This window comes from Pomacea canaliculata, linkage group LG2 (genome assembly GCF_003073045.1).
Source record: "Pomacea canaliculata isolate SZHN2017 linkage group LG2, ASM307304v1, whole genome shotgun sequence".
NCBI classification, from domain to species: Eukaryota; Metazoa; Mollusca; class Gastropoda; order Architaenioglossa; family Ampullariidae; genus Pomacea; species Pomacea canaliculata.
In genome coordinates, this window is record NC_037591.1 from 15,194,308 (window position 1) to 15,217,595 (window position 23,288).

Consider the following 23,288-nt stretch of genomic DNA (forward strand, 5'->3'; position numbering starts at 1 on the left):
TCCATAAACTCGCTAATAATAGCGAAGTAAATGAAAGGTGTGTGTGTGAAAATATTCAGATGTAGAAATTACTTTTGTTTAAATCAAGCCATGTGTTCTTGTATGATGCACCACTTTGTCTTAGTAAAGCTTGCCATTTTTCAAAGTCGTTATATTTTGTGTTCAAAACTTCAAATCACCATGTTCAGTGAATACACTAAACAGTTTTCAAGATATACTACAATATTGCACTCTACAAATGTCACTACATCACTCACTTACTTTCAGTCATAGGCCTTAATCCCAATTAGGTCTCCAATACCTATCCGCTCATAGGCCAGCACAAATAGGCTCTTTCGTTTTACATGTGTAGGGGACCTGGCAATAAATAGGTTATGAGAAATATAATTTCAGGGGATGGCAAAGGAAGTCCGCGGAAGACTTTCTGTTTGATAGAACTGCGTCATACTGACAGGATCATTTTGAGGATGGAAAAGTGTGGCTGGTGTTTGCTAGAATAGTTTCAATCAATACATCACCTGTCGACTTTATCTCATTCCAAAACAGCAGACAACTTGCATTACTCACCCTCTTGCCCTCCCCCCCCAAAGTGTCAAGTAGTAATGCGAAGGTCGTTTACATTTCCATAGCCCTGCACATGTGCAGGTGATTGTGCCCTCTTCTGCTGGCCTTCAAATTTAAGCCTAAAATTTGTTCAATGCTCGTTCCACATGAAAGACAAGAAAACTATAGCGCACACCAGTGTTATATATTTGTTCATAGTGATTGAAAAATAACAAATGTGCCAACATAGCTATTCTTTACCGCACTTAACACAGCATATATGATAACAAAAGTAGTTTATGAAGTCTGAGGCATCATAGTTGTGACAAAGGTGACATTTCCAATCTGCATAGAATGTTATCTAGTTCCAAGAAACTATTCAGTAAACAATATTTTTAAGCCCATCTATGTGGTTGATATTCTTGGGTAAGTGTTTTCTCGATGGTTTGAATGTCTGTACGTGCAGGTGCAGTGTACAGGTGTGATTTTTTTAACTGATCTAAAAAAATTTACAACAAATCGAATGGTTAGTAAACAAGGTGTACAGTATGAAAAGGACGTAAGGTTGAAAGATAAAAAATCTAAATTAAAGAATATAAGTGCTTAGATTTGAAGCATGCCATCTTGATCAGGTAATCCTGGTATAGCACTCTGAGATCAATACATCGAGATTGATATGTATATATAAGTGATCTCTCTCTTACACATGTATACACACACACACATGGTTCACTGCTTGAATGATTAACTATATTCTAATCTTTAAACAGTCGTGAATCCAAACTACCAAATAACAGCAAAAAAGAAAACAGAACAAAATGATTACTGTAAATGCTAACCGTGAACATCAATCTTTGGTAAGTTCAATTACTTCTACATGAGAAAACTCATAAAGAAAGGTTCAGTTGCATGTACAGCAGTTTAAAATTTCAAACATCTACACAAAAGTTTAAAATTTGCACTTTCTGGTTATGATGAAATCTTAAATCTTCACAAAATCACATTCAAAATATGGAATCACACATCTAATTATGGTATTGCATAACGGACGGGTAATACAAGTTCATGATTGCATCAATTAAGCACATCTGTGATTAAACTGTAGAGTCAAAGATGTCTTATTTACAGCAGTAACAGCTAGCCAGACATATTTGTGCTTCTCAGAATCAACAGAAAAAACTGGAAGACAATTTCTTTCCTGTTCCTCTGTGTGTCCTGAGACTGAACATGAAAATTAAAACACATTCCTTGTCTACTGTTATTTCAGGGAGTTTGATTAAAAAAAAAACAGAAGTGGGAGAATCATGTAAAATAGGCAGTGGGTGGTAACACAATGCAATAAAGAAAGAATTTGCCTAAAGAGCTATCAATCATGAATAGGTAACACTGAACATTGCAAACATTATTCATGTTTATTGTTATTTTATTATCTGAGATTTCAAGAAACTGAGAAACCACATCACAAAAACAGTGCATGCAAGAAAAAAATGTTGACATATATTTAACTTTTTTTTTTTTTTTACTTTATGCTTCTATAAGTCTTCATGTTCTTGTATTTGTTTATTTAGCAAAATATCAAAACTTCCCCCACATATCTGCCATGGTGCTCTCAATTAAAACTAATGATACATAAAAAAAGCTGCAACACAAAGAAATCCAAAATGCAGAAAAAATTTCATGATCAAAGACTTAAAAAATGTAACCTGGAAAAAAGTATTGAAATATTTATTTACACTATATCACAGCCTTGCTTTGAAATCAATCCAGACATAGGGGAGATATGGAACAAAGCTGTGTCTGCAATGATTGTAATGTGGGTCTCTGTGTATGTATGTGTACCCGCATGCATGCATGCGAGCACTCATAAATACCAAACAGTTTAGTCTGCAATTCATTATATCAAACATCTGGATAACTGGTTTTCAATCATTAATCATATACGCCAAAAGAGGTGACTGCAAAATGCTTATCTTGCACTGTGAAGTATCTGGTATTTTACTTGCAACCTCAAATAAGCTTGGAATTTGCTCAGCAGTTTTTATAGATTCTTGTCTAAATAGAGATAATTATTAAAAGTATCAGCAGACATGAGCTTTGAACCATGTCTCTATTTTTCCCTTGAACTGGTTATTGGCAGTGTTTGTTGTTTAGCTGACCTACTACTTAAAAAGAAACATATAAGCAATACATAATGACTTTTCTACTAAGCGGGCATGACTTACTAACTAAAACAAAGACTAAACACAGATTTATTAATAACACTTCATGCTGCCAGATTTACTTTTCAATTCATATGATACAAAGTGTTATGTCAACAGTGTTTAAGAGGTGTTATGTCCCTAAAGATGTGCAGAATCCATAATTTTACTGAGGTGTCTTATGGAGTTGACAAAGAAACTATTTAATTATAATAGCTTTTTAAATTAATCTTTACATTAGAGTTTGTACAATGGAATGTATTGTATTATTTACAATTTGTAAAGATGCTGACTGCCATGCAACGCACAGCTGGGTAATGCACAATGACAAAAGTGCTGTAAAAAAATCTGTGACACTTCATTAGAAACAAAAGTGACATGTAAAAACCCACCTAACACACCAGATTGGCCTAAGCTTGGTGCTTCATTGGTCTTCATTGTTAGGATGCTGAAAATTAGCTAGCCAAAAGATTTTACTAAAAGACTGAAACATTCCAAACTGTTTATGGTTAATGTGAAATAACATTATAAATGATAAAACTAACAATATGGACTAAATTACATTCCACTTAATACTTAAAGACATGACTTAAACAAAATTATAAGCTGTTATTAAAATATAAGTACTTGTTTGCCTTCTTTTAATCATATAATTGAAATGAAAGATACTATTAGATTTGGGGACTTAAAAGAGTATGTGTTCTGATCAAATATGAATAATGCAAGTTCTCTCCTAAGTGTACTATTAATAATTCCAGGTAGTAGTTGCAAGCAAGTCTTTTTCACTTCTGTGACAAATAATTGATGCAATTAAAAATCTCTGTATATAAATAACTCTTTGTAAAGTTTATTTTCTATAGTATATCTGATTACATTTCTAAAAAAATTAAGTTTCAATAAATTAGTTATCTATTTTTAAGAATGATGTACTAATTTTCCTGTTAAAACTACAGTATAAGAGAGAGTATTTAACACAGAGATTTATTATGCAAAAGCTCCCTGCATAGACCATAAATATTGCATATGAATATGACCTTAAAATTTAAAATTGTTCATTCAAGTAGGCAACACACATTTCATCTTTCCATGGACAAAATAATGATTCATTATATATCGTTTGAATATAAATATATAAACATAGAAATATATACAATTTTACTTTTCAGTAAGAGAAATGACATTGCTGATAATGACATGGATTGAGCAGAATTTGAAACAAAACAAAAACTCAAAAAATTCACATTAATATTAATATCAACAGATTTTTTTTAAGTGCTATTCCTTAAAGAACTTGAGCAAAGGTGACCAAATATTAGTATTCCCAAAGCAATAAAAAAGGTTTACCCATTAAATCATAAACTGATGAAAGCATCAGGCTTTCTTTTTAATCTTTACCATACAAGGCATTTTTAACTCAGATGTATCCACTGCCACAACTAGGAAAAATTTGCTTCCAACGCAAAAAAAGAAATGGTGAAATAAAGCTGTAAACTGACCTGTGTATTGCAGGCATAAATTATATAACAGTAACTGTACAGTTTGTGATAAACATTATAAATCACAAAACTATTATGCAGTGTTTGACCCTGCCACATGTGCAGATTTATACTAAAATTTAAAAGTTAATAATTTATTTCATAACTGTCTTGTAATGTAAATTAAAATGTAAGAAAGGCACATAGAAAATTCCCCAGTAAGTCTGATCACATTGTCTTTAGTCTGTCACATGAATTATAGCATATAATGCAGAATACAGAATATAAAAACCTGTTACTTCAGCTGCTTGAGTATCAGATGCCAACAATGATCCTGTGACCAAACTGAGCAAAATACCTGTATAGGGTATTTAAAATACTGTAAATAAAAATTAAAAATTTCTTTCCAAACAAATAAAAGTAAAAATGTCTCAAGCTACACACACAAAATATTCCTCAAATGATTTACTCTTATTAACTTTAAAGAAATATATGCAAAACAAAAGGATGTATGGTGTCTTTATAAGTATAAAATGAATGGCCTATAGAAGTATACATGCAGATGATTTTTTGTCTGATTTGTCATCTGCCTTTTTTCTGAATTTTTCTGTGTTTTACTTGGCGATGGTGATTGGGACTGCTCCTTCTTGTGCTCTTTATCATTTGAATGTACAGATGATTTAGAAGATTTGCGCTTGATTTTTGGTGATGCTTTTTTATCCTTTTTTGGTTTTTTGGTCTCATCTTCACTTGAGGAGGAGTCTTCATCATCTGGATATGAGAATGAAGAATATTATTTGAACATAATCAGATTTAAACATTTTTTTTGGGGGGAGAGGAGGTGTGTGGGTGTATATAAATATGTTCTTTGTAATCCTGTACTCATGGTTACCCTGAGCACAAACACACATGAAAGGTTCTTATATAAGTTTTTGAAGACAATTCAAGATGTAGCATTAATTCTGCCATAGTAATACCAGAGAGGAAACCATTTAAACGCACAGGACCTGCTGATGATAATCACTCTTTAAGCAACAACTAGGATAAATGATATAAGAAGTTCATGGAATTACAATTTAACAAATCCGTTAAAACCTGTGCAAAGTATGATTCATTCACTATCAAAATTTAAAGCATCTGACAGCAGTCTGCACATGAATCAAAACATAACAACAAAGCATGGAAATATTTGAAAGGAGAGTTTATTGAGACACATACCAGTATTTACCTTTCTCCATTGGTATCATCTTGATGCACTTTTGAGCTGCATCCTCAGTGGAGGCATTATAGATGTCCTTGATGAGCTTTGTAGAAATCTTCCTCTTCTTGTGTTCTTCAGCAACCTCTAACATCTGCTTCAAGTGTCGCTGTACGCCAAAATCAAACATAACATTATGACATCACTGTGTTCAGTGGAGATGCGTCCAAAAAAAGTACACTTTCAAAATAAACTTAACATTTCTTCTTCACTTAGCTTAATTATTGCTATAAATCAGTTTGCTTTCAGAAACTGTCAACATCCACACAAGAAGCTGCACTTTTCCTTTATACTTTCATTAAAATTTTTCATACAGTGTACACACGGCTTACTCTGATTATTTCTTTTAATTTATATTTCTCTTCTTTTCGAAAGGAGCTCTCAAAGTCAAGAGTATTCAAGGTAATCAAATTGTACAAAAGAACTGTTCAAGAGAACTCACCAGCTTTGTCTCTAATTTCTCCTGTCTCTTTTTCAGGACAGTTGTCTCCATTATTAACTTTATCTTCACTGCATCAAACATCTGTTAAAGAAAAAACTGTTTAAGATCTAGGACATTATTTCTAAATAATTCTTCTTGTTATGGTTACAAATATCTTACAAATATTTTACTGTGATACGTGTTTATGAAATAAGCCATTTTGGAAATTCTTTTGAGTCGCGATTCACATAGAATCCATGATCTACCTTAACATTGGTGTTGGCAGCTGGAGTCTCGCCTTTAGTGCGAGCAGCAGCCAGATTTGCCAAACGAGTGTTGACTGTCTTTTTTGCTTTGATTGGTTTCTGCCGACCCCAAATCTGAATCATGATGGCTCCATCTCTAAGATAATCCAAGGCCTATAGACAAACAAAAATATTCCAGTTCATTTTTCAAGTCAAGCACTAGTTACTGCTCTGAAAAAAATGTTAATCAGACACTACGTTATTCTTCATGAAGGCATTTTTTACTAATTCAGTTATGAATGATTAAAGCTCACCACATCATCCAGTTGCTTCATAGTGAAGACTTTCTTGAAATTCCAATCAGGATTTGATGTGTCCTTGATTTTGTTTGTTTTGGTGTATTCCTTCATCTAAATACACCTTAAATTTAGCGTACATATCCTGAAAACAAAATTTTTATTTCAATTAATTTAAAATTAAGAAGAGAATGACAAATTACAACAAAGCAAATATAAGAAAAAATAATATGCAAGTGAATCTTGTTCAGATGTTGCTGTGTGGGGTGGGTGGGTGAGAATGTTTGGGTGGGTATTGGAAGGTTTTATGTGTGTTTTATTAATCCCTATTTTTCTCTCAAACTCTCAGCACATCAAGCAACTACTTATGCTGTACAAGCGACATACAGGATCAGAATCGTCTGATCTCTCTCTGATTCTACATGCACTATATTAGAAGGAAAAATAATTATTATTTTTCTTTAGTAACAGTCATGAACTATCATTAAATATTTTCATGCATAAATAAATCAGAATAAATCAGAGATGTTCAGATCAGAAGTAATGTTAATTTCATATACTATGATTAACTGTACAATTTTACAAATTTACAAGGTTAGTTGTAAATATAAAATGCTTGTCATACTTATGGTTGGTTATATTGTTTTATTCATTTGTTTGTGTTCTGTTACATTTGCTGTATAACTGTATGCAAATCTTCAGGGTGCTCCTGAATGAATCTGACTGTCTGATTCCCAATGCAATGCTGCACTGATATTGGTTAAAGACTCACTGTGAATCGATTAGGCAGACCCCGCGCACTGACAATCTTTACCACAAAGGAGATGCTCTGACCTCGGAGTGCTTCTGGGTCCTCAATAAACTTGTCATCACTGTCTGTGAACTCTTTCCCCTTAGAGTCACAAGGAATTGCTTCCACCTGTACCATTTAGAGATGACAGAGTTAACTGATTGTCCTTCCAAATGAGACCTTCACATATGTGATTGTGTTTCTTCACAGATACACTAGCACAAGGTATGTAACACACATACACACCCCTCCCCCACTTTCATCTCAGTATAAAAATCATAAATTGTATATAAACAATACACTTTAACTTTCTATTTAAATTTTGTAATCCTTCCACTTTCTCTCAGCCTAGTAACCCTGTAACAATTTGTGCATTTAATTAACAATGAAGTATGTAAAAGAAGAGATTTTCGTGATATAACTGCTGTGATTTCATATAAGTACACAGAGAGAGCGATACCAGTATGTGGCAAGTGTGTATGTTTCAAGTGTATAGTGTTATTTGCTTGGATTTTGCTTAAGTGTGCATTAACTACAACTGACATCTCCAGAAATGATAATGTGGGTGGCATTGTGAAATATATTGTTTACTTAGAATGTGGACTAACATTATGTGAACTGCAGTTAGGGCTAATGGTCATGGAAGAGATGTACTGTAATGCAAGTATGAAGGATTTGATGGTGGATAGGTGGTAGATAGGGGAGAGAGTTCCACTGTTTTGTACAACTAAAATTCCTTTGACCATAAGAAAATATCCAAACTACTGGATTAGATATGTCATATTTATGACTCTCTTTTGTGTAACAAAAATTGAAATAGTTCATAGTTCACTCACATTTAATAACCCTACTTCTTGCCCACTGAAGTTGGCAATCTCCAGCTGCTCTTTTGTCTCTATCTGAAAATGCAACACAAGAAATAGAATTAATGCTAAGTCAAATGGAAAATTAGTGAATATATTAAGACACAATTTTTTTTCAGAACACAGACCTCCACTGCGACCCTGTGCTGACCATGAGTGTGCATAACGTGTGTCTGTATTTACTTTGCCTAATGTTGATGTGCATATGGGTACATGGTGTTGGTGATCACATTTATTTGAATAGGATTGCCTATTATTTCTGTAAAAAGTATTCTAAGAAAATCAATGGAAAAGTGATATAAAAATGTTCATTATTATTATATTACTGGCAGCTTCATAAGAAAATTACCAGTTAGAGGAAGAAAACGCACACATATACATGCGCACACACACGCACACACGCTTGCCATTTTCTGTTGCTACGACCAACAAATCTTGCTAAAACAAAGAAAAACAATCATCAAATTTCTTAGCATATTATTAACTGCTAAGACTTATTTTTTACCATATAACTCAGAGGCTTCAGCCACAACTTTGCACTGCCAATGTGGTGCTCTTCTTCAATGTCATCAAGGAAAGGATCTTTTTCCTGTCATCAAATATGCCATGTACATGTAAAAATACTTCAATGAATAAAGCTATACATTTCCTTATGTTTTCTTTGCAAACGGATTTAACTGTCTTCTCCAATTTGTGTAAAGTTCAGGGCGCATGAACTGAAAAATGCTATTTGTTGCATAAGAAGATCAACAAAGATTACTCTGAAATTATTTACTGAAATTAATTTTTTTTTTAATTAAAATACAGGAATACAGGAATCTACTGTGCACAACATTCAAAGCTGTCAACATGTTTACTGAAAAAATGTAGATTCTCTTCCCCCATCTCTCTCTCCTCCTCGAAACAAAATTAATTTGGCCTTTGTGTGTTATCTGTTGTTCTGACCTGGTCATGTTTGGTGGAGTTAGTCTATTGGAGACAAGACCTTTTTTTCCTTTTTTAAAGTGGCTTTAGGATTGTGATACAAAATAGTGGCATTCTAATTTTACATCAAAAGAATTCCTTGAATTCTACAAAATTCACTTTACACTTTGAGCACATATTTGTGTAGTCTTGAGAATACTGAGGTTTGCTGTGTGTTTTCTTAATTTTTTTCTATGTATGTGTTCTGTGACATGTTAATAATTCTCTATCTGCAGACCATCATTGGCCATTCTGATGAGTTAAGGAGTTCCAACTTCATTTTATTGTTATCTGCTCCTACTTATGGAAATCTTCTAGACAAATTCATACCTGTGAACTACTTTAGAACTGTTTTTGAAATTATACAAATGATATGAAGTCTTCTTATACTGTATGCATTTTAATATTATCATAAATGTGCAATCTATATGTATTATTCATTTAAGATAATAATTCATTATTAAATGTTCTGACAAGTATTGTTGTATACTTGTAAAAGCACCATTTGAAATAAGTTGATAGTCTTATCAATAAATTCCATTCATTTGTTTGTTCATTTGACAAATCTCTCTCTCACTCACACACACTTCCATTCACTCTTCTGACCTTGCTATTTATCATAAAGTCAAAATTTGACAAAAACTAACTGGAGGCAGATCCCATGATTCCTTTTCCTGGAAGTTTTGAAACATTTCCTGCATGATATATTTACGATTCAGGAACTTTTGCCGAGACCAGACCCACTCATGTTTTGTCTCCAAGTTTATGACACGAACCATCACCTACCAAAGAAATATAGTGAAGTGAAACAGTAATGCTGTATATTTATACAACTATCAAACTAAACCATTTTAAATGTTTTTCCATCCAACTAAAACTCAAAGTAAGCAATAGCTGTCAGCCAGGAATGTAAATATTGCAAATCACCATATGCCAATCATGTTAAAGCATCATACTTTTTCACTTTTGCTTATGTTGGAAGAATAGCAGCAGCTTTCACACTTAATAATAATAAAAATCTAATTTATATAGCACATAATCACACTCACAAAGAAGCATGAACAGAATATGAAGGGATGGAAAGAGAAACAGCTATGCAGACAAGCAATTAAAGACACAGAGGAATCGATGAACAAACAATAAAAATAGAGAGTGTCACAAATCTGCAAAGAAAGACAAGGCAGACTAGTCAATCATCTATAATTACAACTATTGACAGCTATGTTAATCAGTATATGGAGCAATGCCCATGGAACAAATGTGTTTTTAATGCATGTTAAAAGATTCAATTAACTCCGCCAAGGACGGTCCCAAGCCGGGCTGAAAAAGGAGGAGGGTTGGGCGTGGGGCTAGCACCCCCACCCCGTAAAACAAACCCTTGCTACAAAAACATCGACAACAGCAAAACAATGGCCAACAGTCCTGGAAGAGGAAGGGCCTTCACCTAGAGGGAGTATGACGTGTTGCGGTGAAAGCCGATCTTCGGAAGCTACAACACCGACCACCCTTCTATCGACCAGGAAAACACTTTCCATGGGCACGTGGAACGTGCGCACTATGTTCGAGGCAGGAAAGGCAGCCCAGATAGCAGCAGAAATGCGAGACTACAAACTGTCACTCCTCGGACTTTGTGAAACTAGGTGGACGCAGTCAGGACAACAGCGATTGGCAACAGGCGAGCTGATCCTCTTCTCGGGGCATGAGGAAGACGGCGCACCACACACAGAGGGCGTAGCGTTCATGCTGGAGAAGGAAGCACAGAAGGCGCTTATTGGCTGGGAGGCAAGAGGTCCCCGATTCATCACAGCGTCCTTCTCTACAAAGAAGAAGAGACTAAAGATGAATGTGATCCTGTGCTATGCCCCAACCAACGACAGCAGTGAAGACGCCAAGGAGCACTTCTACGACGAATTGCAGAGCATCCTGAACAGACTGAGTGACAGAGACATCAATATCCTCATGGGAGACTTCAATGCTAAGATTGGAGCAGACAATACAGGATATGAAGAAGTGATGGGGAAACACGGTCTAGGAGACATGAACGACAACGGGGAGCTGTTTGCTGACATCTGTGCCATGAACAACTACGTGATTGGTGGAAGCGTGTTCCCACACAAGAAGATCCACCGAGCAACATGGGTTTCACCAGACCATGTGACAGAGAACCAAATAGACCACATATGCATCGCAAAAAAGTTCAGAAGATCGTTGATGGATGTCAGGGTCAAGAGAGGAGCAGATGTGGCGTCCGACCACCACCTTGTGACAGCAAAGCTTAAACTAAAGCTGAAGAAGAACTGGACAGACCACGAAAGAAGAAAAGCAAGATACAACGTGAACTACCTGAAAGACCCCAAGAAGAAAGAAGAATACAAGACAGCAGTCCACAACAGATTTCAAGCACTCCAAGAACTACTTGACGAAGAGACACCCCCAAATATCGAGACCCAGTGGAACAACATCAGAGAGTCTTTCAATACAGCATGCGAGGAAGTCCTTGGAAGAAGGAAACCAAAACAGAAAGAATGGATCACACCAGAAACACAGAAGAAGATCCTCGAAAGAAAGAGAAAGAAAACTGAAGTCAACAACAGTAGAACTAGATCGGAGAAGGCAATAGCGCAGAAAGAGTATAGCACAGCAAATGCCGAAGTGAAGCGGAGCATCAAACAAGACAAGAGGAACCACATAGAGGAGCTAGCAACAGAAGCAGAAGAGGCAGCAGCAAGTAGGAACATGAAGAGACTGTACGATACGACCAAAAAGCTGACAGGAAAGATTAGACATTCAGAGCGACCAGTCAAGGACAGAGACGGCAACACACTGATGGGAACAGACCAGCAGCTGAACAGATGGGCCGAACACTTTGAGGAATTGCTCAACCGACCACCACCAGTAAATCCACCAGACATCGAAGAAGCAGCGAGAGACCTACCGATCAACTGCAACAAACCAACCAAAACCGAGATCAGAAGAGCCATAACACAACTGAAGAATAGTAAAGCCCCAGGACCAGACGAGATACCAGCAGAGGCACTGAAAGCCGATCCTGACCTATCCGTCAACATGTTGCACAGACTGTTTGAGAGGGTTTGGAAAGAGGAACAGGTCCCGGCAGACTGGAAAGAAGGACATCTCATAAAGATCCCCAAGAAGGGGGACCTCAGCCGATGCGAGAACTACAGAGGCATCACTCTTTTGTCCGTGCCTGGCAAGGTCTTCAACAGAGTCATACTGGAGAGACTGAAGGGCCCAGTGGACCAGATACTTCGAGAGCAGCAGGCAGGCTTCAGACAAGACCGATCGTGCACAGACCAGATAGCAACACTGCGGATCATCGTAGAACAGTCTATAGAGTGGAACTCGCCTCTCTACGTCAATTTCGTGGACTACGAGAAGGCATTCGACAGTGTGGACCGAGAGACGCTGTGGAAACTGCTGAGACACTATGGCATCCCGAGGAAGATCGTCAACCTGATCCGCAACTCATATGAGGGAATGACGTGCCGAGTAGTGCATGAAAGACAGCTAACAAGAAGCTTCGAGGTGAGGACAGGGGTCAGGCAAGGCTGTCTGCTTTCACCGTTGCTGTTCCTGATCGCAATCGACTGGGTGATGAAGCAAGCCACCAATGAAAGGCGAAATGGAATCCAGTGGACTCTGTGGAACCAACTAGACGACCTTGACTTTGCAGACGATCTGGCACTCCTGTCCCACAGCCACCGACAGATGCAAGAAAAGACATCAGAGATCCAGTCAGCCTCGGCACAAGTGGGGCTACACATCCATAAGGGCAAGACCAAGATCCTGAAGGTCAACACTGACTGCGAAGAGCCAATCAGGTTGGATGGGGAGCCGCTAGAAGAAGTCGACACCTTTACCTACCTCGGGAGTGTGGTGGACAAACAGGGAGGGACAGACGCGGATGTAAAGACAAGAATTAACAAGGCAAGAGGCGCTTTCATAAAGCTTGGAAGGGTCTGGAGCTCCGGGAGCATAGGCTACACGACAAAGATCCGTCTCTTCAACTCCAACGTCAAGTCAGTCCTACTATACGGAGCAGAAACATGGAGGACGACCAAGGGCACAACGAAGAAGATCCAAACGTTTGTCAACCAGTGCCTGCGCAGGATCCTCAGAATTCACTGGCCAGAGAGGATAAGCAACACCGACCTGTGGCAGAGAACGAAACAACAGCCCATAGAGGAGGAAATCCTGCGGAGAAGATGGGGTTGGCTAGGACACACCCTAAGGAAACCAACATCCAACGTCACAAGACAGTCGCTGACGTGGAACCCCCAGGGAAAGAGAAAGCGAGGAAGGCCGAGAAACACCTGGAGACGGGACCTCGCCGCCGACACCAAGCTCACCGGATTTGGATGGGGTCAGCTGGTGACGGTAGCCCAGGACAGGAGGCGTTGGAGAGCAGTCGTCGATGGCCTATGCACCAGGAGGGGCGAAGGGCATAACTGAACTGAACTAAAAGATTCAATTATGGGTAGATAACAGATATGGAAAGGAGGACAGTTCCACTGTTTTGCAGCACACTAACTAAAAATTTTGTGACCTTTTGTGGTTGTTCTGGTGACAGAGCTAGATAGTGTACAGCTGTGGTTCTCAATCTGTGGGGCACGCCCCACAATAAGGTTGTGCGAAGGCGGCAATTTTTTTATTTATGTTTCTGATATCTCATATTAGTATTAATGAAATTAGTGCCCCCATCGCTGTCTTTAGAGTCGCGTGGATGTAATTTTTTTTCTTCTGGGGGGTGTCACAAGTAAAAGGTTGAGAAATGTAGGTGTACAGGCATCAGATGAAGACCGGAGTAATGTGGCTGGGTTATAAGGGGAAATCTGAAAAGTCTTTCTTGCATGATTGATAATAATTATTACTACCTTCTGGCATTGTTCATAATAACTATCCTACCTTCCTGGCATGGTTCTTAATAACATTTACTATTGGTGCTATCACCACAACCATCCATCATCACAACTGCAAGTGATTAATCAGACATTCTGCAACTTACCTCTGTCCGCCCCTTCAGCTCTCCTCTGGCTTCAGGTGAGACTATCATCATCTCAAACTTCATCTTTTTATCGAGCTCTTCTGAAATGGAGTTTGCTTGCTCGACAGCCGGCATTAGTTCCACAATATCCTCTTGCAGAAGGGATTCATCTATAGCAGCATTACCACAAAAGTTTAATTAGTCAAGTTCAGTCAGAAGCTAGACATAATATTCACTTTGATTTATTTTGTGGTCTATGATACATTCTTCATATAGATTCTGTTAAAATTTTTAACCTTAATATTTGTAGATTTGAGACAAAATACAAAGTTCTATCTGCAGTCATTTTGGGACTCTCCATCACAAAGAATCATGGTTAGAAAGATGATGGTTTCCAGAAAAATATTTAAGCACATATACCTCTCGATTTGTTTTCTAAGCTGGTATCAAATCCTGAACGCTTAGCAATTTCCTGCTGTGCCATTTCAAATGTGACTTCAGGGTATGGTGTTTTGGATGCATCCCTCTCCTTGGGATTGCAGAAAACAAAGTACTGTGTGGTCCCAAACACAATTCTGTAAAACAGAAGCATAAAGCCAGTGAGACAGGAGATAATGCAACAAGGAAATAAATGGGACATTTCTTAAGTACCTATGAGATGAAAATGTGCTAATATTTCTCTGGTCTGGCTTGCTCTTTACAATGAGAAGAATATAATGAAGGTTATGGTGGAAGCGGTGATGGTGACAGGTTGCTCTGTTCTGCAGTTGTGACAGTCATAGATGGTATGGATGATACCTTGATAAAAATGTCACATTAAAAGAACTAAAAAAGTAGCATGTACATCAATGTTTATACCTGTCATTATGTTTTAGAGGTGTCTTAGCAACAACTGCCTTCCCGTTGAGGGTCAGACGAGTGTTCTGCTCCAGAGGTTCAAGGGTAAAACCACTTCCTTCTTTTCTGACCTCTGCATGACGCCCAGCAATTCTGTGATATCAATATTTATATCATACTGGTATATAAATAGCTTTGTTTAGGTTAATTCAAGCAAAATAATTTCATGCATTCCCACTTCTGATTACAATGAACAAACCTGTGGAAATTATTAGCACAATATAACATTTGCAAGGATATAGGCAACAAGGAGATTTTTGAATGGCCTGGTAATTTATATTGATTTGTATTTGTGATGAAAAGAGACAAAACTCATCCTTGCAAGCGCATAAATAATAATAACATTATATAACAAGGTAAATGACATAAACATGTATAATAAAACACATGCAATTGATTACCTGAAAGGCTGTCTTACAGTTTAAGAAACAGAAATATTAAGATGGCAGATAGTGAGACTAATAGCCAATTTTATTCATATTTTAAACCCTTCCAAACAATAACATGGTACATATTTTAGAACTACACAAACTAACATAAATTTCTGGTTTTATGTATAATGTGGATAACATGGTAAATGAAGCTTACCCAGGTCCTTTCAATACTAATTCTGTACTCTCTTCTCGCCCATTGCCAATAGTTGTCTCTGGGGCTTCAAAAAAGTGGACAATATGACCACACAACATTTGATCCATGTTCAGGTTGTACATGTGTGGAGTAGTTTTTCTCTTCTCGGAAATTTGACTAGTTGGAGACGTTCCCTTTTTTATTGTATATAAATACAAGAATCAGAAGTCAATGTAATAAAATGTTGTTACTTCTATTTACAGTTAAATAAATTTGTAACTTTAATTATATATGTTTTAGATAATGCACAAGTACATCCATAATAGTGTCTAACAAATGTACCAAAATTATACATATCACAAATTTACATCACAAGTCTTTTTGTTGTATTTGTTCTTTTTAACAGTAAATGACTTTAAAAAGTCATCAGCATTAAAACTTGAAATTTAGCAGATAGTTGCAATCCCATAAAATATTGAAATAGTCACACACTCCCCTCCACACACATGCACACTTTTTATTATAATGATAGAGTTGCAGTCTAAGCCTACTGTACTAATATAGAAATTATCACAAAAGATTCATGTAAAAGGATATTGACTAAATACCCCAGAAAGTTGAGCTTCTTTCAGTCGTTCTTCAAATGTTTTCTGCATCTCTTCCATCTGCTTCTGATTCTTTTCCACCCGACTCTTGTACTCATCTTCAAGCTCTGATTTCAGCTTGGCTAGTTCTGATAAGAAGGTTCTGATATTAATGGTTGTTACATATTATTTCTTGGTGGTTCTGATAAGTATATACATAAATCTAACCTTAGTCTCAACAGACAGCAACTTTGGTACTGGCTCATCCAAAGACGAGATCACATTTTTCTTTTGAACTAGTCTTGCATTTAACTTAAGAGTATTAATTTCTAGTTTAAAATGCAATCATTGAAAAAAAAAACCCACTTACCAGCCTCATCAAGATCATCAGCATCCCCTTTCATCACCTCCATCTTGGTTTGGCCACCAAGCATGGCTTTTAGTTTTTCATTTTCTTCCTGTAAATCCCGGATGAGCTTTTCCGTAGGATCTTCATTTACTGATGCCTTTGTTTTGATCTGTTTGGCTCGATCAGCTTCCACACCCAATATTATGTGCAAATACACAACAAACGAAACAACATAAAATTTGAAACATATAGTAGCATACGTACATACAACATATCAGCAAAAAGACGGTGAATTACACAGTACACATATACAGTCTCATCAATCTCATCTCTCATAATTTTGCCTTTTTTCTTCCACTTTTATAATTGGTAACAAATGATAAGACATCTGAAGGTACGTGAAGTATATTTTTGTACAAAAGTGTAAGAAAATTATGTCTCAAGAATTATTTTGAATTAATTAATACACAATGTTTGGTGATGATGGCCTATCCATCTTGTGCCAATGAACAAATTAAACAGTGATGTAGCACTCAGTCACAGCTTGTGAATTACTGACAAAGCACATAATGAATAAGTTCAATTGGTTTAAAAGTTTGCTTTTCTAACTGCAATGGTAGAATGGCTGATTCTGTTCTCACCATATCTTAGTGTTGATAAGGTTTCCTCATAATTGATATCTGCTGGACTAAGTGCAGCAACCTGACCAGACAGTCACAGCAGTAGTCTCATTAAACAACTGAAATATTCTGGCATTATTAAAAGGGGAGATCAACAACCATATATTTAATATGTTCAACTGGATTAGAAAGTCACAAGTGTGAAGTTTGTGTAAAACCTTTCTTGGTTGGACCACCCTTTAATGAATAAAGGCCTGACCTCCTATGCAGGAATCCCCATTTGGACTATCATCACGATACCACCTGAAAATTCTGATGCAGGAGCCCTTGTTGCAGTGCTGTATTGTACAATAAACAGCTATACCACCTGAAAATTCTGATGCAGGAGCCCTTGTTGCAGTGCTGTATTGTACAATAAACAGCTATCGAGAGCTCCGCATCCAAATTTTGATGTGTTATTGTGACAATAATAAAATTGGAGCTTCCTGCATACAGCAACTGATTTTCAGGAAAGGGTCAGGGTTTGAGTCTACTTTCCACATGTAGTGGCCTAGACATAGTGAGCCACTTAAAATTTCTAAGCAACTAATACCCTTACTATTTATCTTTCCATATATTATTAGCTGAATTGGTTCCCAGAGGTGAAAAGAAGCAAATAAAGACCATACCATATTACTCACAGAGTAAATAGCATGGCAGGTCCTTGTTTTTTAGTTCAATGTAAAGAAGGGAAAGCATGTAAGAGAATATGTGTGTATCAAGTTTACAGGTGGCTTAAAAATTAAAATCCTAAACAACATATCACAGTTACATGCATAAATTGTCTGTGTGAATCTCATGAAAGCAAACACTATCATAACAGATTTAAAAGATATGGCAATATAAATATTACAATTAAAAATTATTTCAAATATTGTTTTTAATAAAAAAATAGCTGACCATGATGGTTTTACTGTTCCCGCCAAGAGCATTTTTTAGCAGCTTTGTTAGGGAGGAGTCACGGAAAGGCACTGAAATTAAAGCAAGATTTTCCCATTGACATTTTCATCAGCATATTAAAAAAGACAAATCTGATGTACCCTATATACAACAGATATAATTTTAAATCTAAACTTATCTTCCCTGACCCTTTGCTCTAACATCCTCAAATATAATCATAGATTGTGCATGGAAAAGGTCTCTATTTTCATAAAACTGTTTATTATATTCCTTCCTATAATTTAATTTAGGAACGCTTTAAAGGTTAAACATTACTACAATTGATGTCATCATAACCACATCAACATTATTACAATTGCACCATCTCAACATCAATTATGACTAGCATTTTTTCCTTCTTTAAAAAAAAACTCATACTAACCTTTGACATTCTTGCCAGCTGAATTTTCAGCCAAAGCAGAAATACAGTTGCCAAGGCAAGAAAGAGACTGGTTGATAGCTGCTCCTTCTTTCAGCCGGTCTCCTGTGGCCCCTGTACTTTCTGCACGCTCACTAATTTATAAAATAGTTGAACTGATAGTATACTCATTGTCTCAAATCATCATAACATAACTTTTAGAAAATACATGTAGTGATTGATTATGCTACAATGCAAAAAGACAAAATCATGCAATTCAAAAGAACAAAATCACAAAAGCCTAATTTTGCATTTGGCATTTCTTTTTCAGTTCACATTTTTCCAAACAATGAAACAGGATATTTAAAGTAATCAAAAAAAACCTCACAAAACATCATTATATTTGTTGGTTTTTACCATTTTTAAAGTACTTTGATGTAGTCTTAGAAATGTACCTCAAATAATCATCAATCCTTTGTGATCAATGTGCGATTATAAAGGGACATAATGAACATGTTCCCTTTGTTTCCAAAGTGCATGTACACTCATGAATTCATTTTAAACTCATAGACATAATGAATCCTCATGAATGAAGTGACAGACAGGTCTGCTTTAGTTCCATCTCTGTTGAGCTTTCACAAGCACTTAATAATAACAGACTGTCTTATATATTCTGCCTACACTGAATGACTTCGGACTACAGAGCAGAACAACCTATACTTTAAAATTGAAAACTGAAGAACTTAGCCTAGCATCCACAGTTCTCCTCAATGAACTTATTTTTAGATATTACTAAGGATATTTCATTACATGTTAACCCTGAGCTTGAATGTTACCTGTATCACAGGCTAACGAAGAACTCTGTATCCAATAAAGGTGTGTGTGTTGTACAAGTTGAAAATTGCTCTTAATGCAGAACATGTGCAATAACATGTACATTTTGATTAAGCTTAATCTATCTGCTCACCTGCCAGCTAGATCAACGAGGTTGATGACAGCAGTTTTTGTGGTCTCCTCTCCAGCTGCATTCTTAAATTTCTGCACAAAAGTGATGCCAACAATGGTGTGGGCACGGCTGAAACACAACAACTATATTGACATCTAAGGAAGAAACTATAGCATTTTCAATACTTTATAAGGATGCATATGTAATACACAAAATATAAATGATGAGTTCAATAAACGTTTAATTTGATTGTATTCTCATCTTTTTGTTCATGTCATCAACAAATGATGTTGCAAAGTGATTCAGTATATTCAGCAGAGAAAGAAAAGAAAATTAAAGAAAAACAGAAGGGAAATACACTCTGTGTTTGAAAAGAAGTGTTTTCAGTATTTTTCAGAGAAAGAAAGAGAGACTATTTTCGATACAATTACTTTTCTTACACCCCAATTCCCAATCCTGCACCTGCTATTACATAAAACTTTCTCCCATGCTCATGGTGAAAGCCACAAGGAAGATGATATTTAAAGCTGTAAATCTTTACAACTGCCCATAGCAAGTAATCATGTATTAACGCACTGGGCCCTGAGTGTGATGATCAGTCATCATGCACTTTTTGTCACTACACATTCAAACAGTGGCAATCACAGTCATGAAGTGAATCTCCAGTGGTCAGTGAGTTCAACTATTGATTGGTCTGGCAATGGATTAACATGCATGCTGCTTGCACACAAACATATATCACAAAAGAAAGACTGTTAACTCATTTATTTATCAGTCTCAGATAGATAAGGATACTAATTGTAAGTACTTTAGTCACCTGCTAGTGGCATTCATATTGGTAGCAGCTACGGTGCGATTAGTTGTCCCCTCTTCCATTCTCTTCTCAATGTCCTGATAGCTAACAACTGGAACTACCATCAGCCCCTCAGCTGAACCACAAGAAAACAGTATTACATCAGCTGAAAGACAGATCTTCTATAAGACTAATCAGGTGATCCTTAAATTACTGTTTTGTATTAATATAAGCAGATACTTTCCTGCCCATTCCTAAACCAAGCTATCATGTGGCCTTCAAAACTTGAAATAGTGATGAAAAAAGAACACCAAGACAAGAAAAAATTTAATCATGTTTAAGTTTGATCTTAGCTCTCTGCCAATGCTTCAGGTAATACAGCATTCCAAATTGACTTGTGGTATGAGGAAAAAATTTGACCTTATATCCCAACATGCAATTTGTCATTTAAGAAACTGAACTGTCCATAAAGTATTGACAGCTCCTTAATAAAATTACAGAAGTTTGAATGTGTACGACACACTAAAACTAAAAACATCCAAAGATACCGTACCGTTCCTTTAAGTCAACTTTTGGTTAAGGATGGCTCAACATACCATAGAAACCACTCTTTGGATGCTGTCTGATCTTCAAACCACCTTTCACAGAACCCCCTTTGGCATCTAAAAGATCACGGACTTGCTCATTGTAGATCTCGAGCATGCTAAAGCTCACCTGTTTCAAAAACAAATTGCTTTATGCATGAAAATGAATATATATAGATATATGATTTATCATTAATTTATGATGTCCTTAAAGCTTAGCTAACTGACCTTATAAGTTGCAAAGAAATAAAGAGTGTCTCACCTCAAATTCTGTTTTATCACCAGATTTTTTCTTTTCATCAATGCCTTTAAAGATAGCTTCACAGAAGAGAGGTACAACACCTACAACGATTCATATACAAAAAATAATACTTTTTAAGTTTTACTAATAAAATAAACTCCTGCTTCAAAACAAATGAAATATTTGCAGAAACTTAACGAAAATACTAAAATCTTTATGCAAAATTTTCTTCAAAATATTTCTCTTTCAATTTAGGATGTTCTTTCTTTTTATGTTTCTTTCTCTTTTTCATTCACACACACACACACATATAAAAGAGGATCCATAAGAGACAAATCTTTTAAACAAAATGTTCAATACTAAAAATTATTTAACAACAAAATCATATATCTATATAAGCCTGTTACCTTTGTTGACTCCATAGCCAACAATTGACCAGCTTTTTCCTGATCCAGTTTGCCCATAAGCAAATAATGTAGAGTTATAGCCATTCCATGCATTGGTGAGAATTCCTGCACCCAAATCGTTGTACACACGTTTCTGCAGCATAAAGACATTCGATGGTTGCAAATTGAAAATAAAATTTCATGAGGATTTTTTATCTATTTCCTTTTTCTCTTTCTCACATGTATCCACACACACACACTTATAAGTATCCATTAACATGCATTTTTTTGCTTACCTGGTCGCTATACTTTTTACCATTAGGGTGGGAGGAATCAGCAGCAAAATATCCACTGCCATCTGCTTTGCAACCATCATGAGACCAGTAACTGTAGTCAAAAGTGAACTTCCTGACGTCACTGGGGTTATTTGGATCAGTGATGCTGGTTGTTGAGCCAGTCATATCAACAATAAGTTTAGCATTTCGGCCTGTCTCACGGCTGTTGTTTGAATAGTTAAAGGAATAATTTTATAATGTCAGTAACACACTTCACATAAGATCTACTGCATCACGGATTTGTTTCGCCCTCTCTCAAATACTGGCTGAATTCATCAATTTCATTAATATGTCTCTATATGTGAATAAGTATACGACTATATCTAGCTATAAGTACTGTTCTTCGTACTTATATATTACTGAATTTCAAACTACGTAAAATCCCCAAAACGCGGATTGAATTAAGTTCTAAAAATAATAGTTCCCTATAGTTTCTATTATCCTAACTCTGGATTATATTATTTATACTTGTTCGTGCTGATTTGATTGGTAGAATTTATACCCATTTTCCTTCAAACAGCATTAATGTAAATATTTAAAATAGTACATTAAAAATACAGAACTGTACTGGTTATAGCTCGTGAAACACAAGTACATGACCATGCGAAAAAATAATCACAAAGGATATGAATGGTCTCACACGAACAGCAACCTTTACATTTTCTTCTTCTGCCATGGCAGCAATAGATGATTGAACCCGAAAAGCCTGAGAGTGCGCACACGACTGTCTCGACTGGAGAAATGTAAGTGCGTGTCGCAATGTTTACCATGGATGTACCATGGGTGCAGTGACAGCGTTGGTCGTGCATTATTTACACGTCCATACTTGGTTGCTAAGGTCGTCATTTGGTGCTGCTCGTTGGGGAAGATATTATGTTAAGCTCCAAAATGTTTCGTCTTTATTCTTGGGCGGTGTTAGCTTTAATTGTTTTGTTATCCTGCAAGCAGCCTCAGAAATAACAATTTCTGTAAAAATAATAAACAACAATTTGTAAACGATGAGTCTTGTTGTACACAGTTTGGTAATAATGTCCAAAAGTCCTTTCAAGCCAGACCATGCAGTGCGCTACTACCACGTGCTAGTAATGTATGTTGTGACGTAACTATGTTTCTACCACTGTCTGGTCAGTCGATCGACATATTGTAGTGCTGGTCGTAGATAATTTCGCAATGACCTTATTCTGACTGCCCAGTGATCCCTTATACAAATGGTATAACGCAGATTGGCCGCAGACGGTACGGAAGGCTGACGTCAAGTACATATACACACTATGTGCAGTTCGTGGTATAGCGTTCTTCCTATGTCTTGTTCTCAGTACTCTACAGAATTCAGAATCAATTTATCTATTAGCGCATTTTCATAATTTCAATTGATGTTTTCTGTTGCATTTAATTACGTACATGACCCTCGTCAACTTTGATATATATATTTTCTACAGATTCACCCCCGACCCTACCCACCGTGCAATATCCCACAAGAGTAGCAGTTTATGTAATGAGTAAAACACACACTTGCTTATTTCTTTTCACATTACATTACAAACAGTAATAAGCAGAAAATTTGTTGCAGTTAATCAACGAGACCACGAACTT

General features: G+C 36.4%; 1 protein-coding gene across 1 annotated transcript; it reads right to left on the minus strand.

Annotated features, from left to right (window-relative positions):
- Positions 1–729: 729 nt before the first annotated feature.
- On the minus strand, positions 730–23,270 carry LOC112558041 (kinesin-like protein KIF28P). Its single transcript, XM_025228226.1, has 25 exons — positions 22,324–23,270; positions 21,657–21,863; positions 21,382–21,514; positions 20,996–21,075; positions 20,746–20,863; positions 20,174–20,285; positions 19,378–19,485; positions 18,435–18,565; positions 18,014–18,084; positions 17,096–17,156; positions 16,476–16,640; positions 16,130–16,254; positions 15,543–15,715; positions 14,916–15,047; positions 14,478–14,632; positions 14,079–14,227; positions 9,700–9,834; positions 8,595–8,678; positions 8,063–8,125; positions 7,209–7,355; positions 6,455–6,550; positions 6,162–6,314; positions 5,917–5,997; positions 5,445–5,583; positions 730–4,987 (listed from the first exon to the last, which is right to left on the minus strand). The coding sequence occupies exons 1-25, from the start codon at positions 22,369–22,371 to the stop codon at positions 4,737–4,739; spliced, it is 3,117 nt and encodes a 1,038-aa protein (XP_025084011.1). The 5' UTR covers positions 22,372–23,270; the 3' UTR covers positions 730–4,736.
- Positions 23,271–23,288: the final 18 nt, after the last annotated feature.

Coding starts and splice junctions, on each gene's coding strand:
- LOC112558041 (XM_025228226.1), bottom strand. CDS start 22,371: ATGGCAGAAGAAGAAAATGTAAAGGTTGCTGTTCGTGTGAGACCATTC. Junction 15,716..16,129: donor AAGAAGCTCAACTTTCTGGG/GTATTTAGTCAA, acceptor ACAATAAAAAAG/GGAACGTCTCCAACTAGTCA. Junction 7,356..8,062: donor AAGAAGTAGGGTTATTAAAT/GTGAGTGAACTA, acceptor TAAATGGTACAG/GTGGAAGCAATTCCTTGTGA.